At 30.8% G+C, this 24,412-nt stretch overlaps 3 protein-coding genes across 5 annotated transcripts; all 3 read right to left on the minus strand.

Annotated features, from left to right (window-relative positions):
• Positions 1-588: 588 nt before the first annotated feature.
• LOC120076752 (cytochrome P450 77A3-like) lies at positions 589-2,713 on the minus strand. Its single transcript, XM_039030655.2, has one exon. The coding sequence runs from the start codon at positions 2,545-2,547 to the stop codon at positions 883-885; it is 1,665 nt and encodes a 554-aa protein (XP_038886583.1). The 5' UTR covers positions 2,548-2,713; the 3' UTR covers positions 589-882.
• A 13,529-nt stretch (positions 2,714-16,242) lies between these two features.
• LOC120075724 (RNA-binding (RRM/RBD/RNP motifs) family protein) lies at positions 16,243-24,296 on the minus strand. 3 transcript variants are annotated; one of them, XM_039029356.2, is made up of 10 exons: positions 24,060-24,296; positions 20,229-20,393; positions 19,950-20,043; positions 19,699-19,813; positions 19,538-19,593; positions 19,312-19,359; positions 19,109-19,206; positions 18,919-18,988; positions 18,734-18,844; positions 16,243-16,527 (listed from the first exon to the last, which is right to left on the minus strand). In XM_039029356.2, exons 3-10 carry the CDS (start codon positions 20,037-20,039, stop codon positions 16,477-16,479), a joined length of 639 nt encoding a protein of 212 aa, XP_038885284.1. In that variant the 5' UTR covers positions 20,040-20,043; positions 20,229-20,393; positions 24,060-24,296; the 3' UTR covers positions 16,243-16,476. The 3 variants fall into 3 exon arrangements, with proteins under 3 accessions (XP_038885284.1, XP_038885285.1, XP_090169451.1); XM_039029357.2 differs by lacking the exon at positions 24,060-24,296 and having other exon boundaries at positions 20,139-20,311; XM_090313325.1 differs by lacking the exons at positions 20,229-20,393; positions 24,060-24,296 and having other exon boundaries at positions 19,950-20,184.
• On the minus strand, positions 23,037-24,133 carry LOC150036645 (S-adenosyl-L-methionine-dependent methyltransferases superfamily protein). The gene is given in 7 exon segments (XM_090313195.1): positions 23,037-23,197; positions 23,200-23,277; positions 23,280-23,556; positions 23,559-23,636; positions 23,638-23,684; positions 23,687-23,955; positions 24,060-24,133. Coding segments are annotated over 7 exon segments (984 nt in total).
• Positions 24,297-24,412: the final 116 nt, after the last annotated feature.

The following is a 24,412-nucleotide window of genomic DNA, read 5'->3' on the forward strand; positions in this document are numbered from 1 at the left end:
AGTTAAAAATGTCTCTAAACTTTCATAGAAGTAATGATTTGGTCCCTAAACTTTGGTTTGCAACAATTAAGTACCTATACATTAAATGTTGTAACAATTTAGTTCTGGAACTTTAATTTAGTTCTTGTACTTTAAATTTTGTAATAATTTAATCCCGATTGTAGAAATTAATGATAAGATTTAATGAGTATTCATGCATAAATAAACGGTTAAACTAATTAGAGACTAAATATTTTTAAGAAAATATTAAAAGTTGACATCTAATTTTGATGACAACTTTTACGTGAGAGACTAAATTGTTACGACTTTGAAAGTACAAGGACTAAATTGCTACATACTAAAATTCAATGACTAAATTGTTACAATTGTTACAATTGAAAGTACAAGGATTAAATCGTCATAAACCAAAAATTCGGAGACTAAATTGTTACTCTCAACAAAGTTTAACGACCAAAAGTGATTTTTAACCAATTAAAATATGTATTTCATTCTTCATCACATATGAAAAATGGTTAAAAAAAATGAATAAACTAAAAAAAAAGGTGATTTTTACGCTGAAATTCCTGCCCCAATTCCTACACAAATAAATAAATAATTCATCCGTGTATATAAACATCCTAGCCAAAAGGCTGCAAAACGTCGTAGTTCATGACAAAGATGAATCCAACATACAATTTTATAAGGGGCCAACAACATCTATAAATAATCTAAGAGTTAAAATATAACAATTTTTTTTTTTTAAGAGTTAAAATATAAGAAAATAGCGGATATAATTTGATAATCAGCAAAAATAGCTTACGAAAAAGGAAAATATATTAATTCAATAATTTCTAGTAAAAGGAAACGTAACCATCAAGAACAATAAACCTTTCTTCTACTTCTTCAAGCTCTGGTTGTGGCAATCGCTCTGAGAGAATTCTTCATCACAACTGTAAATTCATACTTCTTCGTGAGATCCAATTTACTGTTCGGCGGATATGAACTCCATTCAAATTCCTGAACCAACCTCGCCAGCATCAGATGAACGTGAATCGTCGCCATTCCCAAACCAGGGCAAATTCTCCGTCCAACTCCGAACGGAATCATTTTCATTCCTTTAATCCCCGTCATATCCACCTCTTCCACGCCGGACATGAATCTCTCCGGCTCAAATTTCTCCGGATTCTTCCACAGTTTCGGATCGTTGCTGATCCCGGCCAAATAAACCTCCACACTCGCCTCCTTCGGAATGTCGTATCCGGCCAATTTTGTCGTTTCGGTAGCCGAATGTGTCAGCGTAAAGTACGTCGGCGGATGCTTTCTCAGCAATTCCTTCACTACCGCTTGAAGATAAGGCAATTTCTCAATGTCACATTCGTCTACTTTTCTATCGCCTACTAATTGCTTGATTTCTTCGTGTAGTTTTTTCTGAATGCTAGGGTTTATGATTAGCTCTGCGATTCCCCATTCGATGGCGGCCGCCGTCGTGTCGGTGCCGCCGTTGAGGAATTCGGAACAGAGAGTGACTAATTCGGCGTCCGTCGGGGAAGATTTCCGGCCGTCGACCTTGAGATCAAAGAGCGTATCGAGGTACGAAAATGAAGTTGCGTTAATGTCTGAACCTGGATTTTGAATTGCTCTTTTCCTTCGATTGATGAACTGTACGACGAATTCGATTTGCTCTGTTCTGACTTCCATGGCGCGTTTCCAATGCTTGGCGAAGAACGGCCTCAAAATCGGGAGAAAATCGTCGATTCTCGGATCGACGGTGATCAGAACAGTTTTAAGAACTTGATCCATTTTCTCAACCGATTCCTCGTCCATTTCTAATCCAAAGCACATCGCCAAGAGAATACAGAACACAGCGAATCGAGCATTCTTCAATACCCAAACGGCACCGCCGTTGGCGGCGGCGTCTGTTCGAATGCGTTGAACAAGCTTATCCATGGCGTTTTTTCTGACGTCGCGAAATTCCTTCAAACGGCTAGATGAGAGCATGTTCTCGACCATGTTTCGGCGGAGGGAGCGCCAGATGGAGCCGTAGACGGCGGCGTTGACGGAGAACTTGTTGTTGCTGAAGATGATTCGAGTGGGATTCTCAGCGGGGCGGCTGGCGAAAGTAGGGCCGCGCTTGATTAAGGCTTCGTGAATGAGGTCGGCGCCGGACAAGATGATCGTGGTGCGAGAGCCCATCTGGAGAGTGAAGATTGGGCCGTAAATCTGGCGGGTGTCTTCAACGTATTCGAAGAAATGCTTGCCAGAGCGAGCGACCTGGAAGAGGTTTCCGACGACCGGCCAGCCGCGGGGTCCCGGCGGGAGATTGAGTCGTGGCTTAGAGGTGCGTTTTTGGGTGAGGAAGAAGATGAATGCAGAGAGGGCGAAGGCCATAAGTGAGAAGAAAATTTGGAGGTAGTGATCGGAGAAGGAAGAAGAAGAAGAAGAAGAAGAAGACGCCATTGTTGCGTTGGATGAAGGATGAAGGATGAAGGAAGGTTTATCACAGCAGAGGAATGAGAAAGGCGAAGGACAGAAGGAGCAATTTTTAGAGGGAAATTTATAGAACTGCATTAAGCACCACGAGTATTTATCATGCTCTTATTATTAGAAGATTAAAATATCATTTTGGTTTCTTATTATTGTTAGATTAAAATATCATTTTGGCTTTTTAGTTTTAGTCTCAATATTTTTAATTGTCAAATTCTAGTCCATATCTTTTTAATAAATTTTAAATTTATCATTCTTTTTTTTACGAAAAATGGTAAAATAATAATAATAATTTTTCATGCAAAGAATATATAACACGTGGATATGTTTTCAAATTTTATAGTAAAAATGTTAATGTATAACTTAAAGTTTTAAAATAATAATAATAATAATAAATTGTAGTGGGACTAAATTCGAGATTTATTAAAAGTATTGGGACTAATATTGAAAGTATAGCGAGAACAAACTTTAAAGTATGACAACAATGGTATTTTGATCTTATTATTACTACTTTAGCAATATGTTGGACTCGAACCAAGATTGATGGTAAAGTGTATGCAATTGAGCTATGATCATGTTGATGGTTTCATGAATTATATATTCGCTATCACTAGGCTCGACATTTTCATAAAATTATGATCACAAAGTTTTGTGAAATTTTAAACCTTGATTGTAATATGATTATTTAGTAGAAACTTAATATTCATAAAATAAAACAATATATTATAGGTTTAATACTAGTCTTGTCTTTATACTTTTATTTTTTTGTTCATTTTGATACTTATGGTTTCAGGTTAAATTCACTTAAGTTCTTAAACTTTCGTAAAAGTAACAATTAGTCCATGCACTTTTAATTTATAACAATTTAGTTACTATTATAGAAATCAGTGTTAAAATTTAATGAGATTTCTTACGTAAATAAATTAATAAACTAATTAAAGACTCAATATTTTAAAATACAAAGTTTACATCATAAGATAATAAAATTGCATTTAATTTTGATAATTTTGTTTACATTAGGGATTAAATTTTTATAAATTTGAAAGTAGAATGACTAAATTGTTATATGCAAAAGTCTAGAGACTAAACTGTTACATGCAAAAGTTTAGAGACTAAATTGTTATAAAATTAAAAATATAGGGACTAAGTTGTTATTTTCATGAAAATTTAGAGATCAAAAGTGTTTTTAACTAAATATTTATTTTGGTCCACGTACTTTTAAGTTTCGTGCCGTTTGTTACTTCATACTTGTATTTCTAACTTTGGTTTATTTTTAGTTACTATACTTTTAAAAAGGAGTCACCTTAATCCCTTAAAATGAAATAAATAAAAGTGAAAAACCAAATGATCATTTTTTGAAAATATAGAGACTAAAATGAACATTTTGAAAGTATAGAGATCAAAATGGACAATTTGAAAGTAAAAACAAAAAAAACAAAAACAAAAACAAACAAACAAAACAAAACAAAATAAAAACAAACCAAAACTGAAAATAGAGATACCACCAATCAAATAAAATTTATAATTACCGATCAAACTACCTATACTCCTAAGTAGTACAAATGCCAAGACGGGGTCGATCTACAGGGAAGCATGAATATAGTTTCAAGCTAGTTAGGATTCTCTCGCTAAAGAGGTAATGGGGGATTTTTGAGTGGTTTGAGTATTTAGGCGAGGAAAATAACACGCGAAAAAATGAAGTGTGAGAAAATAAAATGGAATTAGCTTAGAGAATAGGATTCAGCCAATTATTTTATTGATCATAGGATTTTCTATAAATTATTTTCTATGATTTAGTGTGCATAGCCTCTTGCTTAGAGAGTCAAGTCAAGCACCCGAATACATTAATTAATTTCTTAATTAAATTAGATGCTTGATAGATTGGGTTAGGTAGTGTCCATAAAAATCAAACATCCGCATTAGGCCTAAGGGATTTCACTAAGAAGATTAATAACCCAAATAGCCTTAGTTACTAAATGATTATATTCTTGATTACCCAATTATGCAATGTTGTAAAATAGTTGTTTTAAACAACCTAAAATGCACAAACAAGCATGCTTTGGATTTTGCTGCTTAGCAATTAACACATTTAAATGTAGCATATAGTGCATTAATTTCTAGCCTAACTAAGAATATATGATGATTGATTAAGTCATCACAAATCTCAGCTTAGAAGTTCAACTTTATTCAAGAACCACAAAAAATCAATAAGAACTCAGAAATTTAGCATAAATACTCAAAATCAAACAATAGATTTCACCGAGCTTTAAGTTAGTATACTAACCTTAACCACAAATTCGGTATAAGGTTGACATTTCAATCATAGAGAATGCCTGAGAACTAAGAAACAAAGTAAGGGAGGAGAAAAGAGGAGAGAATCACATTGGGGGTTGGAGGCCTAAGCTGTAATGACCAAAAATTGGAGAAAAAAAGCTTTTATAGTAGGTTGCAGCGCTACACGATGCTATAGAAATCAACACGCGAAAAATCCTTAAAGCGTCGCGGTGCTGCTTTGCATTCGTGCCTTATGTGGCTCGCATCGTACTGCAATCCGGAGAAAATGATCTCGAGTCAAGTTAAGCAAAGTAGCACCAGGTGCTACTAAACCTAGATTCACTCTTTTTTTTATTATTAAAAAATCATTACCATCTAATTCGTGATCAAATTATTAATAAAGATTTACGTCTCAAATATATATATATATATATATATATATATATATATATATATATATATATATATATATATATATTATGGGTAATTTTAAAGCAACAAATTAACTTAAGTAGAACCAAGTGAGTTACCTTATCCTAAATGGACCCAAGAATGACAGGGAATCAGCCTAGGTGAATCCGTTTGAAGTGTGGAAAGAAAGATTGGGTTGTACAGCCTAACTGGCCCACCTCAACTTCGAAGGCCGAAGCCAGGACCAACATATTCTACACATACCACCCAATTGGCTAGTCTCAACCAACATACTCCACCTATGTGGCTTGGTCTAACTCTCAAGTGTCCTATTTCCAAAATGATAAAGTAGATAAGATCCAAATCCTAAAAAGATGAGAAAAACCGCTAGTCTAATTCCATTATAAATAGAGTGTTGTTGACCAACATAAGGTAATTTCATCTTTCTTCTTAAATTGTTTGCTCTGACTTTTGTGAGCATTGGAGTGCCTGTGACAGGCACCACACTGGTGTGTTATTTTGACCATTTTACAGGTGATCTCTTCCTCAAATTATAAATTTACTGTTGGTGTTACGTGAAAGTTCAGTGAGTTTACCTAACCAAATTTTACACCATCAACAATATATATCCCCTACGTCGACATTTGTCAGTATTACTTTTTCTATTTAGATTTGCTCTATGTTGCTGGCACTATGTATTATTTATTGTGCAGTTCTTCATTAGTTCAATTTTCAATTTTGTTGAATTCTATTAGTCAGCTATTTCTTTATAAATACCTAATTTTTTTCATTGGTAGTATTGTTTATTGTTGAGTACTCAATCGTCAATTACAAATATAATTAAAATATTTTTATAAAATGGATGAAAAGACATAGAATGTATAATTGAAGCCAATCTAACAAAGTAGATTTCAAAATAATTTAAAATATATATATATTAAAAAATCTTATATTATATCTTTAGAAAGTATTTATTTTAAATGTCCCACACATTCTAAGAAGTATTAGCTATTTATACTTTTAACAAATAGAAACAATTTTCTAAAAAACTAATATAACCTAAAATACTAATTAATAACTTAAAGAAACAATTAATTTTAAATGCTTAACTATTTAGGAATAAATGTGACAGTAATATTAATTTAAAATAAACATATATACTACATACTGTGTGGTAATCTTTTTGGGTGCTCTATTTTAATCAACTAGAACTTTCTATTTCTTCGTCCCTCATTGATAGTAGCCTTTTGGTATCGTTTGCAAAAGACTAAAAATCAAATAAAATTTATAAATCATCAAACGAACTGCTTATACTACTGAATAGTACAAACGACAAGTCCGGAATCGAATAATAGAGAACCTAATATAGAATCTCTCTAAATTAAATTGGTCTGTCGAAAGCAGTAAAAATGGATGGAGTATTAGATAGTGGTAATGCGCGGAAAAAATAACATGCGGGAATGTAAACTGCGGAATTTAAATTGGAAGAAAATAAAAATGCAAGAAAAAGTAAAAGAAACGCCTAGGTCAGGACTTAGGATCCACCCATAATGTTCGATTGAATATAGGATTACTAAGAATTATCTCTCTCGATTTAATGTGCTTAGTTAACTTGCCCAGATAGCCAAAGCAAGTGTCCTAATTACTAATTAACCACTTAATTAAAACAAGTGCTCGATTAATTGGGTTAGCATCCATAAAAATCTTACATCTACTTTAATTAATTTCTTGATTAGACTAATTGTTTGGTTGTTTGGGTTCTATAGCATCCATAATAAGCAAACAATTGCATTAAGCTTGATGGGTTCAACTAAGACGATTAATAATATGGATAGCCTAAGTTACTAACTGGTTGTGATCTTGAATTATCTTAGTCATGCAATGTGTAAAAAGGTTATTCTAAACAACTAAAATTCACAACAAGCATACTTTGGATTTTTGTCCTGATGAGATTAAAAACACATTAGATTACTAATCTCTAGCAATCAAAGAACGAACCAAGGTTGATCAGACCTAACATACATCTAAGCATAGAAGTTAAAATGCATTTAAGAACCACAAAAAAAAAAAAATCAAAGAGAAATTTAGATTTAGAACAAAAAAATCCTCACAATTGATCCATGGTGAAGACCTAAGCTAGCTACTCACCTTAGCCAAGAGATCGGTCCAAGATAATCTTTACAATCATTAAAGAAAAAAAATCCAAGAATGAAGAATTACAAAGGGAATGAGAAGAATAGAGAAGAAAATGGATTGGGGGCTGAAAGCCCGAGCTGGTATGACCTAATTCAGCAAAAACCGTATTTATAAAAATAGCCCAGCATCGTTATGTTGAGGGGTAGCATAGTTATGCTGACTTTTTTGTTGCTGCAGCATAACGACGTCGAACTCTACGCTCACCCATCTGATCAGGCGTGCGTGCGAGCCTCTGTGTTTGTCAAATTTCGGAACATATAGCTACACCCCAGGGCAACATCGCTACGCTCCCTGAAAAGCTATTCTCGGCCTTCAAGCATAAAGCACAACACAAGGGGTTGGGTTGCTACGCTCCAAAAGGGCAATTTGGTCATTTTTCTTCCTTTCTTCACGGTTGATGCTATGGAGCTCCGTTTTGGCTCATTTTTGTCCCGTTTCGACTCCGGTGGTCTGTTCTATCTCTTAGTTGCTTAATACCTACAAAATAACATAATAAACACATAAAATCCATGAACGAACCCAAATTAAGCTAGAAAAAATAAAACTTTTACGATGTTATCACTCATCTTTATAGTCATTGTACTAAAAAGAAATATAATTGTTTTTTTTAAAGGGAAAAAACAATTTTTTCCTAATAATCAAACTTTTAACACTACAATTTATCTAGGTCATTTAAAATCCAATTTAAAGTGAATAACTAGAATAATTCTTATTAAGTATAATGCTATTACTTTTGAAAAAAAAAAAAAAGATACACCATATTCTAATTAATAAAGTGAGATAACAATAGGAAAATAACTGCCAATATCTACACTATAAAATACAAATTCCAAGATATTTTTCATGTACGCTATCTCCCTTCAATAAAATAAATTGGAGCTAAAATATATAATAAAAGAAAAATAAATACAACATTTTTTTTAAAGAAAAATCTCATTACAAATATATAGTGCTTAGCCATTTATCAATCTTGTTTACTTTCACCCTCTAATCTATTTTTTTCCATTAAACAGCTCACATAATCAAGATTTTTTACTTTTAATTAAACTTCATTATGAATTCAGTTTTTTTCGATGTTAAAATAGAAATATATCAATAACTAATCTTCCATTTGATAACCATTTGTTTTTAGAATTTATGTTTCTTTTTTTACTGTTTTCAAATGTAGAAAAGTGAACTAAAATATTTACAAAATATAACAAAATTTTATAACTATCGATGATAAACACAGATAGACTTTTATCAATGTCTACTAGTGATATTGATAGACACCGATAGAAGTCTATTAGTGTCTATCAACATCTATCATTGATAGTTCTAAAATTTTGCTATATTTTATAAATATATTCAACAATTTTACCATTTGAAATCATTTTACTTTTTTATTTTGGATTAATTTAGTCCAATTTCAAAAACTAAATTTAATTTTTAATTTTTTAAGAAAACCTAGTTTTTCAAAAACTTTTTTTTTTTATCAGCAAGAATAACTACTTCCTTTTTTTTTTGTTTTGTATTTAGAATTTATGTTTTTTTATTATTATTAATTTAGTCAAATTTCAAAAAACAAATTTTTAATTTTATTTTTTTAAAAAAAAACCTTTTAAAACCTAGTTTTTCAAAAAACTTGTGGTTTTTTTTTCCCCAAAATTGGATAAGAATTATTTTCTAACTGAGATGAAAAGCATATTAAAGAAACCGTGAGAAACATGTACAATTACAAATGGTTATCCTGATTTGTTGAAAAATGTTTAATAATAAATGAAAGTTTCATAATATATTAATAGTTAATTTACTTTGACAAATACCAATAATCGTTCTAATAAATTAATATTAATGTTGTAACATAATTCAAATGGTTTCTCTTTGACAAAATTAAAATTCTTTCATAATTTAAAATCTTATGTTATTAAATGGAAATACTAAAAAGGGAAAATCCACCCTAGGAGGCCTAAGTTTTAGATTTAGCTGTCATTTCGTTTTGTTACAATTTTATCTTTGAGATTTGACTTTTATTTCAATTTGATCCATAGATTTCAAGATTTACATTTTTAATTACGATTTCTCTCAAATAAATAAAGTTTCATTATTTTTCATCATTTCATAATTATTTGATTGACATTGGCTCAATAATTAACTGTGAGTATTTCTAAGAAAATCAAGATTTAGAGTGTAAAATCTTGAAACCTATGGATCAAATTGAAGGTTAAAATTGTAACAATTTGAAATTTAATACTTAAAATAAAATCAAAATTCAAAATTTAAGAACCGAATAAATGTATAATGTTGTGAAACTTAAGAACCAAATGAAGAAATTAAATATAAAACTTAGAGACTAAAAAGATATTTTTGAAGAAAAAAACATGAAAAGAAATGAATTAAAGGGGGTTGGGGGCAATTAATAATGTTATAAAGGATAAAGGAGCAAATGCATGGAATGCATGGAATTGCATTGGTGGAGGGGAACGGAACCTGTGATATTATCACTCATAATTAAACCTCACCGCGTTTTTAACCTAATTCCACCTCTTTTTATTGAATTTTTTTTTTTTTTTTCCCCAAATAAAATTCCACCTTTTTTAAACTTTCAAAACAATTGAATTTTTTTAATTTTGTCTTCTAATAGATACTCTAACAAATTTTAAAATATTTAAAGTTAATCTAAATTTGAATTTTATGTTTAATGAAATGAAATCTAAGGTTATATTTTGAAACATACTTAATTCTCAAAAAAAATTTAAAAAAAAACAAATGGTAATTACGAAACGAGACCTGAACTTTTTATTTTATATCTAGTAGATCTGCAAAATTAGGGACTAAATTTGTTATTTCGAAAGTTCAAGAATCAAATATATACAAATTTCGTAATTTAGAGACTAAACTTGTAATTTAACCTAATTTTTTTATTTGAAATCTATTGAAATTTTTCACTTTACCCTCAATTTGTTAAAAATAATTATAAATTAATTAATTAGGTCATTCTACTAGTATTTGTCAAGGGGAAAAAAACTTATGTGCTATGTAATTATTGTGTTATTAATATATTTGGAAAATGATCATGTCATTTGAAGGGGAAAAAAAATAAAAATTGAGACAAGTTGAACTTATGTTAAAATAGCATCTAAGTAAGTAATACATGTTTATGTATAAGGTTAATAACAACACCTTGATTGAATGATACAAGACACCAACTTTTTGTTCACAATATTTTCCCTTTTGCAAAACTACTTAAAGTGGGAATCTTTAATACACTATATTAAGGAAAAATTTAATCTTCTTTGATAGAGATCTATAAAGATGATTAGAAGTCTATCAATAATAAAAATTTATGTAAGTCTTGATACTATGTGATAGATACTTATAAAAGTCTATCAATATTTTTTTAGTTTGACATTTGTGAAAATTTCTCTTATATTAAAAGTAAAATTATATTTTTAAGGGACTGAAAAGAAAACTGAGAATTGACTAAAAGGTTATTGACCATTAATTTTATATAAAAAATAATTAAATGTTAGAATCTTTTTATAGAAATGAAACAAATAAAAAGTAGTTGGATAGAACAATAATGGGCTTGCATCAATTAAGTTGAGAAGTTCATTAATGTATGATCTAATTGTTATAGGTTGTTGATGATGAATTGATGATGGATTTGGATGGTAGTGTAAAAAGTCAAATATGTTCTTTGGGTATGAAAATAATAATGGTTATGTGAAGAAAAAATAGAATCGAAACTTCAAAAAACCATTGTAATTTGGTTAAAAGACATTTTTGGTCCCACAACTTTCATAAAACTAACCATTTATTCTCTAAACTTTGGTATGTAACAATTTAGTCTCAGAACTTTCAATTTCATAACAATTTAGTCCACGAACTTTAGTATGTAACAATTTGATTCTTGTATTTTTAAATTCACAACAATTTAGTCTCTTATGTAAATAAATTTATCAAAATTAGATGTCAATTTTTATTATTTTATGAAGTAGATTTTGTGTTTTATAAATCATTCCGAGTCTCTAATTCGTTTATCGATTTATTTAGACAAAAAATCTCATTAAATCTTAGCAATAAGTTCTGCAAGAAGGACTAAATTGTTATAAATCTTATAATGCAATGACAAAATTGTTACATAGCAAAGTTCAGGGACTAAGGATATATTTGGAATACATGTATTTAATTTAAAAAATAAGTCATTTTGAAAGAAATTGAAGTATTTGACAACCACTCAAAATAATTTTTCAAGTGTATTTTAATACATTTTTATAAAAAAATGTTCAGATAAAAATGAATTTTTTTAAATACTTTTTTTCTCAAAATCAATCTAAACATGTCTAAATTGTTAGTTTTATGAAAGTTTAGATATTAAAAGTGTTTTTTAACCTTAATGTCACAAGTAAAATGACAAATTAATGATGGATGAAAGTTTGGAAATTATATTAAAATCTCTCAATTAAATAATGAAATTAAAGTTTTGAAAGAGAGAGAATTCTTTAGAAGAAAGATATATAAATGTGTGTTTTAAAAAATAGTTTCAATTATATTGGGACTTGTTCCAAGTATAATCCAATAAACATTATTAAACATGCTAAGGGCAAATTAGGAATAGTAAATTTATTCGTTGAGATTAAGGGTCAACCATAATAAATTGTCGGTTGTGGCTTTTTGAATTAATTTATTCAAAATTTAAGTGTGGCGATTTATTATATATTGTTGGGAAAACTATGGTTAATTTAATTAATGATTTCAATAATAAATGAGGAGCTATACGAGAATATGAATCTTCGACTTTAAAAGGAGTATATACATATTAATTGTCATTGAGTTACGTATGTACTGGTGAAATTCGACCTATAATCGTCGACACTCAATATTTCTACGATCAGTATTAAGGAGACATTTGTTCATTTCATCGTATGCTTTGCACTATTAATGGTCTAGCTCATTCGCTTGCTCTTCCTACTTGCATAATGCAGCATCCAAATGTTTGGTTAAAGAATCTCTTGAACTCACATCGCTCTTTCAATTTGGATTTTGCAATAACACCGAGTTCACAAACCCCCCTCCCGAAAAGGGAGAAAAAAAAGATCTTTTGTGGATAAACTATTAAAAGACAAACATGAACCTATTATTTATTGATTAAGACATCTTCACTTTTTTTAAATATCGTAAATTCGAATTTCTCAATACTAACGTGTAATGTGTGTATATAATTCCTTGTTTACTAAAAAAAATTATATATGAAAAAAAAGGGTATATATAAAAAAGAAGTTTAATGAGAAATGCAATAAAAACAAAATGAGAGGAAACAAATCTATACTTCACATGAAAGATGGAATAACTGAATTCAAAGAGCAATGAATGGAAAAGTGGAGTTCATTTAAGGGAGAGGGTGGGGGGAAGTTGTGAAAATTAAATACTCTCTATCCTTTTGCAAGGGACAATACGAACCGAAGCAAACCCAATATTGTTTAATTATTAATTGTTTTACTATTTCAAAAAAAAAAAAAAAAAATCAAACAATGGTTTTTTTTTTTTTTTAAGTACAATTAGGGTAGTGGGATTCAAACCACGGAATGCATGTTTTCCAACAGTTGGATGTTAATTGAGCTATGTTCGATTTGACATATATTGTTATTATTTGATCTCCCTTTATTATGCATTTTATATTTGATCTCTCTTTTTATTCATATATTAGTATAACAACGGCAATACTCTTCTATATCTCTACATCACGTTAATTGTCTCTATGACTGTTCAGAGTGAGTGAAATCATCTCCCGGGGTAACAGGTAGAGGTGTTCAAAAAAAACCAGATGACCCAAAAAAACCGATCAACCCAACCCAACCTGTACCGTTTGGGTTGGGTTATGAATTCTTTTAGGTTGGGTTGAGTTCAAATAAATGAAAATTTTATGGGTTGGGTTGGTTTATGGGTCATCTAAAATAACCCGAACCAACCCAAACTTATTATTAACTTTAGAATGTATATATTTTTGCTTATGTACAATTAGACATACATATATTTATTTTAGTTTTTTTCTTAATTTTATTAGTTTTTTGGATAATTTATTCTTCAATAACTCTTAAAAATAGTTTTTTTTTCACTTTGAAAAAAAGATTATAAATTGTATAAATTGAAATTGAGTTGTTAATCTTAATTCATATATGAAAATAGTTAAACCGAATTTTTACATATTAACATTTTACTTCCTTTTATAAACAAAAAATTAAATAAATGACCCGATTAACCCGAACCAACCCACTCAAATATTTCATGGTTGGGTTGGGTTGGGTTCATTTTTTTTTAATGAGAGTTATTTGGGTTGAAAAAATTTACAACCTAAACAATTGGGTTGGGTCTAAAAAATTCTTCAACCCAGCCCAATTCATGAACACCCCTAGTAACCGGTGTCTTTACTTAATTAAAAAAAACGAGATCACTTATTAGCAACACTGACTTATAAAGTACGTAAATTGTGAATCGTCTTACTTATGATTTAACTTGTGATATATTATTGTAAATAACAAAACTTTGTTGATGTAAAAAGAATATGAATGATTATTGGAAAAATGTGAAGAGTTAATTCCCATTTGAAGTACGAAAGGAGATTGAAGTTCAATTAATACGAAAATGAAAGAAAGCAACAATCCAATTGGGAGGCAAACTTTAGCCATTTATTTATTGGTTGAAAACTTCAAATACCTTTTAAACCAATTTTTGGAAGCCCATTTTGCATTTGAGTACAAATCAACTTACTCCACATTTTCAGCTCAATCAATGGCCCCATTTGTTCTTAATGTTGAATGAGTATATCTTCATTAGATTTTAATTCTATTAAACTATATGTTTACATCTTCATTAAATTTTAATTAGATTTTAGTTTCTATTAATAAGTTTTTTTAATAGTAGTTTTGTGTTAAATAAACCTTTAAACTTTCAAGATCATGTTTAATTGACTTTTGAACTTTAAAATTATGTGTGTTCAAAATTTGTGGACCTATTAGACACAAAATTAAAATTTTAATCCAAAATTTAAAGTATGAAAAGTAAACTGAAAACTAAAAAGTTATTCAAGGCACATAGTTGCAATAAAATATCTATTCCACCAATTTTAGAAAGTGTTTTAGATTTTTTATTCTCTATCCATTTTATGTACCAATAATGTTGAACATACACAAAATATGCCATATTAGAATTTAAAGTTTAGAGATTTCATTCACAGTTTAGTTTATTAAAAAAGTAAAATAATAAATAAATAAAAGGTTTGGATTAGGGTTTAAGAAAAAATTACAGTCCTTTCTCTTACATTTTTCTCTATGGTTTGGTCTTTTGATTATATAGTTGATCATTTATATATGAAAGAAGTTTATTTGTATTTGAATTGGACATCATTTTATTTAATTTTTTTTTTCAAACACACACCTATTGGAAACTTGATCCTTGAATTAAAGTATGTTTAGATTACTTAAGAAATAAAGAATACTAATGTTCTTTTTCAACATGCTATTTGATTTTCTTTTAACATTTTTTTTTTTTTTTTGGAAAGAAAAACTTGAAATATGACATGTTTGGATTGCCTAAGAAAAAAGTATTCCTCAAGGATTATTCATTTTTATGAATATTGTTTGAAATAAAAACACTTATGTATTTGGTTACATGTTCTCAAAGTATTTAGAATTAGTTTGTTTAGTTTACCATACACTCAAAATGTTACTACTAATGTCAAATTAATGTAAAATAAGACTATTAAATATTACGAACTAATAATTTCAATGTCATATTTTTTTAGTATATTGACTGTTGCCACCAGGTATTAGAGGTGGACATCGGAAGTAGTCATTGTAGTTGATCGCTAGAAGTGGTCATTGCCAGAATGATCATCATAGGTGATTGTTGGAGTTGATCCATCAAATTTGGATGCATGAAGTGGTTGACAGAGTAGGTCAAAAAAGCATGATTTAGACAATCATTGTCATCATAGTGAGACAATAGTAGTCGTTGATGATGGTAGTACCGAAGTTGTCACCATCATATAGTCATTAAAAATATTGGAAGAGGGGAAGATTGTCATTGCGAACTCAACCCAATTTAAATTGGAAAGCCAAAAAGTGAGTGAGTTGGTCAAGTTAGTGGGTCAAGCACCTCCTAAAAGGTTAACAGTTTTTGTATTGATAAAAATTTTAAATTACAAATTGACCAGTAACACTCAACCTTTATCGAAGAGAAAAATGCAGCAGCAGGAAGAAAGTAAACCGACAACAAATCAATCCATCGGAAGTTCAACTTTCTCCGAGACGAACTCCATTATGAAAACAAGATTTGAGTGCCGAGAGTTGAAAAGACGATGTGAGTTAAAGAGACTTGGAAGCTTCAAAGTTTGAAAGAAGGGAGAAAATTCTGAGACATTTGAGTCAAAATTAACAATGAAGAGGATTTGAGGGAAGAAAAAGAGGAAAAAGAAGACTGAAGAAGTAAAATCAAGTTTCTAAGTTCCATGAAGGTGTAGATGTTTTTGGTTAAAGATGATGCGGGGAAGCATCACGTGTCATTGATGTGCATGTGTGTACGTGCACATGGCAATGCAACCTACAAGTCATGGTGTCATGTCGTGTCCCTATACTTCGGTATAGACTAATTTGAACTAATATTTCGGTAGATACCAACTTCACTGTTCATTAACCACCTTTTTAATACACATTGAAAACTCTTCCAATTTCACTGTTCAGTATAAGACCAAATATAGCAAAAATAGCATCCCAATCTAAACTATATTTCATCTAAATATGAAGCCAATTAAGAATTAGATGGATGAAACTGAAGCATGATATAAACTATACGTGTAGATGTGACATGGTAGATCTTTCAAATTTACCATCCAGATTCCTATCCTTGAGAAAGTAGGAATTGTAAGCCATAAAAGCTTTTATATAACCTTTTTTCATTCATTTTTATAAAAGGCAATACATACTACTAAAGAGCTTAAGAATATGTTTTGACACAATTTCACAGATCAAAATTTGGAGATTCAAGGATATCGGGAAGGTTACCCCTCCAACATATGAAACTGGAAACACGCAAGGGCTCATCCTTCTTCCTCTAGTGTGATAATATTCTAGCTTTCTATGAAAGACCCTCATTCTAATCTTCATCGAACTTGATCTTCTTGGGAATTGGTTGGACACTACCCACCTGCAAATTATCCAGAGTCAAACACATTAGAAAACTAGAATGCAATTCTACACACTAAAAATTCAACAGGAAGATAATTAGAGGAGAAGCTCCTGCAGATTAATGCATTCAAATAATGACACCGAATCTCAAATAAAGGGAAGTTTCACTTTGATCGAGCAGATCTCACGACGGGGGCAGCATCATATGATGCTGAAGTTCTTAGAAGGTATTTACAAGCACTCAAAGTTATATAGGTTTGCATACTCAAAATGATAAAAAGGATTAGTTAAATTTCATCCTCCTAAAATTGCCCATATAAGACTCCCGTTTATGATATTTCACATACCTATGAATGGGCCACCATTTTGTACATCTAATGAAGAATGAGTTTTTTTATTTAAAACAAAAAAAAATATATTTCACATAGAAATCATTAAAATGTGGGGTGGCTCATTCACAGACCCCCAACCGTATGGAGATGATGAAAAAGTGTAGTGGGCCAACTGTGAGGATCTAGGAAGCACAGATACTTCTAATTGTGCAGAGAATCGATATCAGATACGCGGATACGTCTAGATACGTGGTAAATACGTGTTTGATACATGATTTGAAGTATCTGATTTTTTTATTATTTTTTTAATTTTCAGATATGCGTATCTACTTCCAGATATGTGAAGGGGATACGTGAGTAAATTTTTTTTCCAAATTTAAGCCCAACCCACCACCCATTTTATTTTAATGCATGCTTAGGAGTGATTTTAAAATCATCAAAATTCATTTTTTTTAATTTTTAAAATCACTCAAAAGCACACTTTTAATTACTCAAAATTAAATTAGTTTTCAATTTTACACTTTTAAATGCAATTTTCATATCATCAAAATTAGTTTTGAAGAATTAAACATGTCAAAATCACTTCTAAACATAAAAGTCAACTTAAATTGAGCAATCCAAAACAAAATAAATTAAAAATGATAAAACATAAAAAAAAAACCCAAAATGTAATTAAATCTTCATTCTTCCCTTCTCTCTCACTATTTAAATCATGATTCACACCCACCTTCATCCTCAACTTCATTCTTCAATCTTCATCTTCTACTTCTTTCCTACCGTCTACTCTAGTCACTAAACAATCCGTTGACGTTATTGGATTTTTTTTCAAATTTTCACTCTCTTCTTGAATCTATTTTAATCTAACTTAAAATAAGAATTATAGCAATTGATTAGACATTATAAACATACATACATACATATATATATATATATATATATATATATATATCCGTATCATGTATCTGTATTTGTGTCTATGCTCTTAGGTAAGGATACTGTTGAGAGCTCTTAGGGGTAGTTCCTCGCTAGAATTAATGCCTCTCTTCGGATGTCTATTCTTGAGGTCTTTCATAATTATCCTCTTCACCTTATACTCTTGGTTTGGAGGATTTTTTTGCTTTTTGTTCAGTTCAGTCTTGTTTAGATTCTTTTCGTAGGCCCCTTTTTGTTTTCTCAACAAAAGATCTGGTTTTTTAGACAATTATAACAAAAACCAGAGTTCTTTTTGGCATGGGAATTGAGTTTGACAAAAGCAAAATTCAATCAATCAAATTAAGGAATGAACTAACCATATTAAAACTCCAAGAATAAGTAGGAATTAGGGAAGCAGAGGAAGACTTGGATCACATTTTTTAGAGATGTTAGCTTGCAAGAGCTTATTTGGAGTGATTTCTTTCAAATGTTTGGTTTCTTGCTTGCTCGTCATAGGGATAATAGTGCTGTGATCATGGAGTTCCTCCTCAATTCACCCTTTTATGAAAAGAGTCATTTTCTTTGGCTTGTTGTGTGTGCAATTATGTGGGGTCTTTGGGGTGGGCAGAATAATCAAGTATTTAGAGTGTTAAAAAGGGACCCTATTGATGTTTGGTTCCTTGTTTTATTTCAAGTTTTCCTACAGGTTTCATTTTCAAAGATTTTTGTAATTATTTTATTGGTTCTATTTTGTATAGCTAGAGCCCTTTCTTATAATTGAGCTCCCTTTTTTGTAGGTTTGATTATTTGAAGGTCTGTGTTTTCTTTCATCTTGACACAATGAAAGTAGGAGTTTCAATAAATAAATAAAAAGTAGAAATTACGGATTAGTGAATAAACAACTCTCATGTTTTAAATAAACTGCTAAAATTTAATAATCTTCAGGGGGGGAAATTTAGTAAGAGATAAAAAACTTCTTACAATTTCTGGACACTCGTAATCAATCCCAGCAGCTCTTATCCTCTTCTGTCTAGCCTGATCTCGCTTCATGATTCTATCCACCAACTTCTTGTGCTCGTCCAATGTCCTTTCCTAAAAATTATCATAGAACAAGTAAGAAGACATGTATGTTTATGGTCTAAAAGATAATTTTACAAGCTTAATACCTTGTTATGCTGCTTACGCTCAAGTTCAGACCAATTTAAAGGCGTGTGGCGATAGTTAAAACCTTTCCAACTGCAAATATGGCAACATTTAAACGAGGGAAAAAGACATTCTTTGAAATATTCAACAACCATGTCCTACATGGCTTGTTGATGCAAAAATCTGCCTGGAGAAATGCAATTGATTACTTACAGTTTGGGATGAACATGCTCGGGAGCAATTAGATGGACTTTCAGAATGTGTTCATACAACAAATAGTTATGCATGGAATCAGCTACAATTTTCGCTACCTGTGCTCACAGAATCCAAATTCGGGGTAAACAGAAAGCGATAAAGATGAATGACTAACATTCAGAAAATTACTAAGTACAAAAGTCCTAAAATAGATATAGCACCTCTGGAGATTCAAATTCAATGTAGCCAAAATGCCTCGACTTCCCAGTCTACATATAAAAACAAAATCATAAATCAAACCATGGATTGAGATACTGAGAAAGAATGTAATATAATGGGTGTTTGTTTTGGTTATCAGTAAAATCTAGTAATTTATTGCAATGCAACATTCTCCTGTGAACATATTTTCTTTTTGGAAGAAAGCTTTGCAGATTCAGCCATCCTTACCTTTTTATTTCGTGCAATTCTTAATCTTTTGACTTTCCCAAACTGTCCGAAAAATCCTGTAGAAAACTATAGTGGTTAAGAAGTAGCAGACATGATAACAAGAAACTTGAACTTTAAATTTCATTGAATATAAAATGTAAGTTTAGGGTATACGACTAAACCTTCCATCTCCTTCTCGAAGAACCCGTGGGGTATGCGACCAATGTAGAGAACAGTAGCAGTACTTTCCAGTGGCTTCTGTGCCGGTAACTTACGCCCAGGACCACCCTCCAACGGCTGGGGAAAAAAATCAGAGGCAAGAGAGAGGAACAAATACATTAAAACCTAGAGAGGTAGAGAGATAGAATAACAAACAAAAAATAAAAAGATCCGAGTCGAAGGGATTGATGAACAGAGTGAAGGGCATACATACCAAGAAATCAGCAGATTCTTGCTTGTGGCATGAGAGAGAAGTAGCCTTGCTGAGTTTCTTCTTCATAGCTTTCTTCGCCTTAGCCCCCATTGAACTAAAACAAACAAACAAACAAGAACTTAGGGAAAAGAAATCTTAGCAGGAAATTTCAGGAAATTCGAAGCGGAAGGCAATGATTTGAGTCCGAACTTCAAAATTGAAAGTAGAGAATGGAGGAGGATCGAAGTGGGAAATTAGGGTTTTGGAGGATGAAAAGATTAGGGTTTGGAGAGAACTGACATGAAAGAGGAGATGGAAGGAAGAAGAGAGAAAGCGGTGGAGTTGGCGGCGTCGGAATGAGAGACCACAATAGAGTGGATGCTGCGTAGTACGTAGGTCGAGCACAGGTTAAAACGCTGCGTTTTCTCCTTTGACTTCGTCTTCTCCAGTCATTCATTTTCTTTTCTAAAACAATAAAAAAAATCATTTTTTTCTTAAAGTAACCATTTAGATTATAATAATTACTACGGTAAATACTATTTTGTAATCTTCAATTAGTTACAGTCAACTCTATTTTAAAACTCTCATTTGCTATGATATTTATTATTTGTTATAGTTTTTACTATTTTACATTCATCATCTTTTTCTTATTTGCTACAGTATTTTTATTTCCTTCTTAAACTAAAATAGTTTGCATCTTAAACAAATACTATTATAACTTAAACTAAAATAATTTACACTCCAAACACAAACTATTATAACCTAATAATAATAATCTAAGATTATAATAACCAGTTCCTTGCCCCAAACACCTTCTTAATGTTTGTATTTTTAAATTTGTAATAATTTAGTCCCTAATGTAAATAAATTTATCAAAATTAGATGTCAATTTATTATTTTATAATACAGACTTTGTATGTTTAAAAAATATTGAATCTCTAATTAGTTTATTGGTTTATTTATACAATAAATCTCATTAAATCTTAATACTAATTTTTAAAAGAGGAGATATATTGTTAAAGATTTCAAAGTACAAGAACTAAATTGTTACATAATAAAATTTAAAGACTAAATTGTTACAAATTTGAAAGCTGGGGGGTTGAACCACAATTCAAAGTAAATAAACTAAATTGTTAATTTTATAGAAATTTAGGACTAAATATTATTTTTAACTTAACTTTTTTTCTGGGAAAAAAAAAAGAAAACTCATAATTCTATATGAATATAAATGGATTATATTTTAACATTCGTTCGAATTTAATTTTATGTGGGAGTAAAGCTAAGTCGTGAACATATAATATCATAAGAAAAATGTTTCATCATTTTATTGATTAGGTAGTAGCAATGGCAAAATAAACCTAACTAAATGATAATTAACAAGTATTACTTTTTTGAGATTGAAAATTCAAATATCCCGACTCTTACTTGTTATACTACTTCGTAAAATTATCTCTCAAACAAGGTTTGAGATTAGATTTTTAGTGATTATGCTATATAAATGTTACTTTGACACGTGTAACTCAAATTGTTTTTTTTTTTTTTGTTTATTAATGTAAGTGCAACAAGATAATGTATGAAGATTTGAGTATCTAACTTTGGGAGAATGAGTACATATCAATTATGATTGAGCTATACTCACTTGTAAAAACTCGACTTGCTCAATGACATAATTTGATCATCTTGACTTTACTGATGATTTTATTTTACTCTAAGTAACATGATCATGTATCCAAATAAATTTATGATAATAATTGATGACATAAAAGCTATAGAAAAACAAATTGTAATGAATCTTCCTAATGGGAAAACCTTAAATTGAAGACTATTTGGTATATTATATTTAACTTATTTATTTATTTTTCCGGTTACAGTAAATTGGGTAACTATGGCTCTTTCGATACATAATTACCTATAAAACATAAAACAATATCATCTATCAATCGCAATATGAAATATAAACGATTAACATGATACAATTAAGTAAACGCTAATTATTGATTTAAAGAATATTTATAATTTTCTCATGTACAAAAATATCAATTGATATTGATATTTTATCAATATATCCATAAAATTGAGATTCCACGTGAATATGATATCAATTTTTTTTACAAAAGATATCTATTCAGAAATTGATTCTATTTATTCGGTTAAAACTTGACCCGAATGGAAAATTTTCAATTTTCACGATTATGCTCCAACTTTTCATTACATTTCATCAAGAAGGATAACACAAACATCGAAAATAGCATAATATTATCTGATTCATAGGAATACGAAAAAGTATTTTTAGTACCAAAATGGGGAATAGTAACAAAAGGGCGCATAATTTTTGTTACATTACTATCAATTTAATATGTTGTTTTTTTCACCAAAAAAGAAGACCTTTCATCATTATTCATTGTTAATAATGATAAGAAACGAAAGTTTTTTTGAATGATTTTCGATCTTCTTTACCCCATAACTACATAACAACAAAAATTGGGGTATATGCACAAAACAAAACATCATCCCACCTGTGAAATTTCTTCTATTATCTATCTTCCATGAAAAACGAAAGTGAAGACTTACAACTCCGAACTAGAGCCAAGCCATCCAAAAGACCACCCGTAAAAATGCGTCTTATTTCTCCTTAACAAAATGCATCTTAAATCTCCATCGAGAAAAGGAGAGTGAAGAAGAAACTCCTCTATCATAGCTCGAAACTCCGAACTAAAGTCAAGTCATCCTAAAGACTATCCGTAAAAAAATTTCTATTTCTCTTTAACAAAATGCATCTTAAATCTCCATCGTGAAAATGAGAGTGAAGAAGAAACTCCTCTATCATAACCTGAAACTCCAAACTAGAGCCAAGCCACATCCCAAATACTACCTGCAAAATTTCTTCTATATCTCATTAACAAAATGTATCTTAAATCTCCGTCATGAAACGGAAAGAAGGACCCCATCAATCATATCCCGCCAACTCCGAACCAGCTAAGCAAGGTATCAAAAGAAAATGAAGAAAATCGGAGAAACCATGAATAGAGTATCAGTAAAATCATCTCTTGAAGCTTGTATTCTTTCTGAGCTCTAGCTTTGAAAGCCATTATCTAGAGAAGATTCATATCATTTTATGAAGTTCATGTATGTTCCAGAGAGGAGCAATCACAATCTAAAGCCGTTCTTCTTATTTGCAACATACTTGATTGAACACACACAAGCAATAACAACAAAGTTTTCACCATTATTAACATCTATCTGAAACAAATCATCAAAAACTGATTGAAATTATCTACCAATATCTCAAAGAACTTGTTAGGAGTAATCATATTCATCACAACAATCCCATCTTCAGAAAGAACTGACTAGCATTCAAAAGAACATCTCTACCAACAAACTCCATTGGAGGAGCTCGAGTGGATGTTCGAGCATCGCTCAAATCCAGATCAACCATGATCACATTATATTCAGAAAACATATGAACAACAAAGGAGGATTCACTCTTCCGTTGCTTCACTGACTTTGAAGCATTATCAAGAAATTCAATGGCGTCTCCAATGGAGTTGTGTAGATATTCATTCTCTACTAATCCAAAATATTATTCTACAACTCTTACAACCTCCATGTCTATTTCTAAACCCACTACACTTCAAAATCCAAATGTGTTGCAGGAAAGGTAAGCAAAGCCCCACCCTCAACTCCAATACATAGGGCTTTCGGTCGGTTTATGACCAGTTTGAATTTGTTCGTCAATGGAGGAACTGATCAATGAAAACTTGCTGCCATTGGAGGTAAGTAAGGATGAACGAGAACCCAAGTATCTGGTTTGAATTCGATGTTTTGAATTTCAACGCCATCTAGATTAAGATTAGCTTGAGGAATTATACGAATTTTTGTTTGAATCAAGTTCAACATTGTCTTGAATCTTAAACGTCTTCTAAATTCCCTAGTTTCAAACATTCCTAGCCCCAATTCCCTCTCAATTTCCACATTTTCAACCAGAAATTTTCCAACGGAAAAATCGATGCATCTCTCTAAAATTTCACTACTTATCACATTATCGACATAACCAATAATCGGTATATCAGGAATTCCATTCTCGAAACATGATTTGGGAAATAAAGTAAGAAAAAGTGGCTGCAAACTCACCGCGAGTCTACTCTACGACGAAGCTGTGCCCTCCTCCGACAGACGATTGTAAACCGCAAGCGAATGGTGACCATTCATCGGTTCTTGATCTCCAACTAGAATCAGACATGAAATTCCAGGCGAATTGAATAGAAGCTGATAATGTCCAGATTCCGTGAAAAAATCCAGTCGATTTCAAGGCCCGCCGGAACGAACATCGCTGCCACCAAAGGGGAACCATCGGGTTCAATTGGTGAATTGAGCACCGCGATTCAAAGAGAAGACTAGAAGTGACATGGATTGGGGAAAGAGAATGATATGAAACGAGAAGGGCTAAAAGCTTCAAACATATTCTCATCAAACGCAATTGATTG

The sequence above is a fragment of the Benincasa hispida genome, chromosome 4 (assembly GCF_027475165.1).
Source record: "Benincasa hispida cultivar pf3 chromosome 4, pf3_genome.v1.1, whole genome shotgun sequence".
NCBI classification, from domain to species: Eukaryota; Viridiplantae; Streptophyta; class Magnoliopsida; order Cucurbitales; family Cucurbitaceae; genus Benincasa; species Benincasa hispida.